Source organism: Eulemur rufifrons, chromosome 2, assembly GCF_041146395.1.
Source record: "Eulemur rufifrons isolate Redbay chromosome 2, OSU_ERuf_1, whole genome shotgun sequence".
NCBI lineage: Eukaryota > Metazoa > Chordata > Mammalia > Primates > Lemuridae > Eulemur > Eulemur rufifrons.
In genome coordinates, this window is record NC_090984.1 from 77,173,156 (window position 1) to 77,176,406 (window position 3,251).

The 3,251-nt window shown below is 46.0% G+C and overlaps 1 protein-coding gene across 1 annotated transcript; it reads right to left on the bottom strand.

The window, feature by feature from the left end:
• Positions 1-499: 499 nt before the first annotated feature.
• On the bottom strand, positions 500-3,016 carry FSCB (fibrous sheath CABYR binding protein). The gene is made up of 2 exons (XM_069464585.1): positions 2,126-3,016; positions 500-1,999 (listed from the first exon to the last, which is right to left on the bottom strand). Exons 1-2 carry the CDS (start codon positions 3,014-3,016, stop codon positions 500-502), a joined length of 2,391 nt encoding a protein of 796 aa, XP_069320686.1.
• Between the last annotated feature and the right edge of the window lie 235 nt (positions 3,017-3,251).

The following is a 3,251-nucleotide window of genomic DNA, read 5'->3' on the forward strand; positions in this document are numbered from 1 at the left end:
TTGAATGGAAAGAGAATCAGCGATATGATGAATTATATTAAGGAGAAAGAGAACACCACATAACTTTAGAGGTGGGACTAAAACTCAAGGAATTTAAAGTAGATGACAGATCTGCAGAAAAGAATGTGGCTTTTCCACTCAAAACTACTTATACTTACAAAGGGAAGGCAAAGAAAAGAAAATACGGCTGCAACTTTACCCTTACCAACATGGTTTACCATAGAAATTATATTTTAAGTAATGATTTCAATCACAAGCTTATTTCATTTCAAAATAGGTATTTTACAGATTTTTATAGACTTTAATGAAAATAACATAAGTGCTTTTAAACTGCTACAGGTTTTATTGTTCGTTTTCCAACCTGCACTACAAGTCTTGAAGTTTCCTTTCATTTACCCTATTTACAAAGCAACTTCCAGATGCCTACCTTTTTCTAAAATACGTACTTCCCAAACCACCTAGTTTCTAATTGCTATCTTCAGTGAGACCTGACTACAGTTCAGGAGGAGATCTCTTTAAGTTCTATATTGATGACTCCCTCTATTTCAAGAGTGGGAGCCTGTCCATTTTTGGTATCAGACAAATCTTCTGGAACAGAATCCGTTTTTAAAACCTCTTGAAATTTTGTATCATCTTTCAAGTCAACTGACCCTAATTTTACTGGGATGCCTTCTGCCTGGGGTGATTGAAGTTCAGTAGACACATTCTCTACTGGAGGTGAAACTTCAGCAGACATCTCTTGTATAGGAAAGTCTTCCGCAGGAAGCAGATCAGGTGGAGGATGTTTGTAAACAGGGGCCTCTTCAACAGGGATCTCCTCAGCTGGTGGAATCTGAACTTCAGGAGTGCTCTCTTCTGTAGAAGCCTCCTCAGCTGGTGGAAATGGAACTTCAGCAGGAGTCTCTTTTATAGGAGCCTCGTCATCTGGTGGAAACTGAACTTCAGGAGTGGTCTCTTCTGTAGGAGCCTCCTCAGCTGGTAGAAACTGAACTTCAGGAGGGACCTCTTTTACAGGAGCCTCTTCAGCTGGTGTAGGCTGAAGCTCAGAAGAGGCCTCTTCTATAGGAGCCTCCTCAGCTGGTGGAGGCTGAAGCTCAGCAGGGGCCTCTTCTACAGGAGCTTCCTCAGCTGGTAGAGGCTGCACTTCAGAAGCAGCCTCTTCTATAGGAGTCTCCTCAGTTGGTGGAGGCTGAAGCTCAGCAGGGGCCTCTTCTACAGGAGCCTCCTCAGCTGGTAGAGGCTGCACTTCAGAAGCAGCCTCTTCTATAGGAGTCTCCTCAGTTGGTGGAGGTTGAAGCTCAGCAGGGGCCTCTTCTACAGGAGCCTCCTCAGCTGGTAGAGGCTGCACTTCAGCAGTGGCCTCTTCTATAGGAGCCTCCTCAGTTGGTGGAGGCTGAAGCTCAGTAGGGGCCTCTTCTACAGGAGCCTCCTCAGCTGGTAGAGGCTGAACTTCAGCAGCAGCCTCTTCTATAGGAGCCTCCTCAGTTGGTGGAGGCTGAAGCTCAGCAGGGGCCTCTTCTACAGGAGCTTCCTCAGCTGGTAGAGGCTGAACTTCAGCAGCAGCCTCTTCTATAGGAGCCTCCTCAGTTGGTGGAGGCTGAAGCTCAGTAGGGGCCTCTTCTATAGGAGCCTCCTCAGCTGGTAGAGGCTGAACTTCAGCAGCAGCCTCTTCTATAGGAGCCTCCTCAGTTGGTGGAGGCTGAAGCTCAGCATGGGCCTCTTCTACAGGAGCCTCCTCAGCTGGTAGAGGCTGAACTTCAGCAGCAGCCTCTTCTATAGGAGTCTCCTCAGTTGGTGGAGGCTGAAGCTCAGCAGTGGCCTCTTCTACAGGAGCCTCCTCAGCTGGTGGAGGCTGAAGCTCAGCAGGGACCTCTTCTGCAGGAGCCTCCTCAGCTGGTAGAGGCTGAAGCTCAGCAGGGACCTCTTCTGCAGGAGCCTCCTCCACTAGTGGAGACTGGACTTCATCAGGGGCTTCTTCTGCAAGGGCTTCTGCTGAGGGCTTCTTGGTTAGTGGAATCTGAACTTTATCAGGGGCTTCCTCTGAAGGAGCCTCAGTAGCTGCTAGAAACTGAATATCATCAGAGGCCTCTTCTGCCATGGTCTCTTCAGCTGGTGGAGGCTGAACTTCAGCAGGAGTTTCTTCAGTTGGAGTCTGTACTTGGATAGGAGTCTCCTCAGCAGGGCTGGGCTCTACTTCTGCAGTGGCCTCTTCAGTTGGTGAAGGCTGCACTTCAGTAGGGACTTCTGCTGTTGGTGGAGGCTCTGTTTCAGCAGAAGCCTCCTTTTTATCAACAGAATCCTCTTCTACAACCTCTTGCCTAAGCTCATCTTCTAAAAGTACTGGAGAACCTGTTTTGGTTTCCTGAGTTAATGACGGTCTGCTGATACTTTTCTGCATAGTTTCTTCATTGCTACGTGCTGCTGGTTGAAATTCAGGATGTTCACTAACAAAACTCTTTCCTGAAGATTTACGTTTCTGGGCACCTTCCTTTGAGTTTGTAAAAGAACTACCTGCCCTGGAAATAACCACTATTTCTGATTCACTAAAGTATGTCTGCTGTTCCTTATCCACTGTTTCTTTTGGGGGCATATTCATCATGGTCCAGTCTCCAGTACAACTGGTCTGCTGAGATCTATCCATTTTTAGTTGAATTGAGTGTCTGTGTGGTGTAATTTCTGCTTCCTGAATAGTCCCTGGCAATTCAGCAGCTGCTTCTCCAACACCAGCTGGCTTTTCTTCTATCATTTCATCAACTAACTTGGCTTCTTTTTTCTCTTCTACACTAGTGTCTGTCTGCAGAGATTTATCAGTCATTTCCTGTCCATGCTTTCTCTTTGTCCAGGTGTGCTGAAGTTGAGAAGATACTCTAAGAGACTCATAGTCTTTGGCAGAGTAGTTGCCTTTGCTTCCAGGAATATTACCAATGCTAAAGGTAGCTTTGGGGCCAGATGATTGTGGTATGGACGTGTGTTTCTTTTTCTCTGTCACTTCAGTCTGCTGGGATTTGTCTACCATTGGTTGGCTGGGTCGTCTTCTCTTTCTAATTTCTTGCCTCCCTGCTGAGATAGGCTGATCAGGTTCATCACTTTCTTCCATTTCTAAGGCTCGTGAATTTCAAATTTATTAATCTTTAAGTAATTAATCATCAAGAATCACAAATGTACCAGGTGGTTAAACCTTTACCTTTCTTCATTAAGTGTTGTTCTGTTGAACTCCCTCATAAAAGAGTAATTCATAAATTATTGCATTC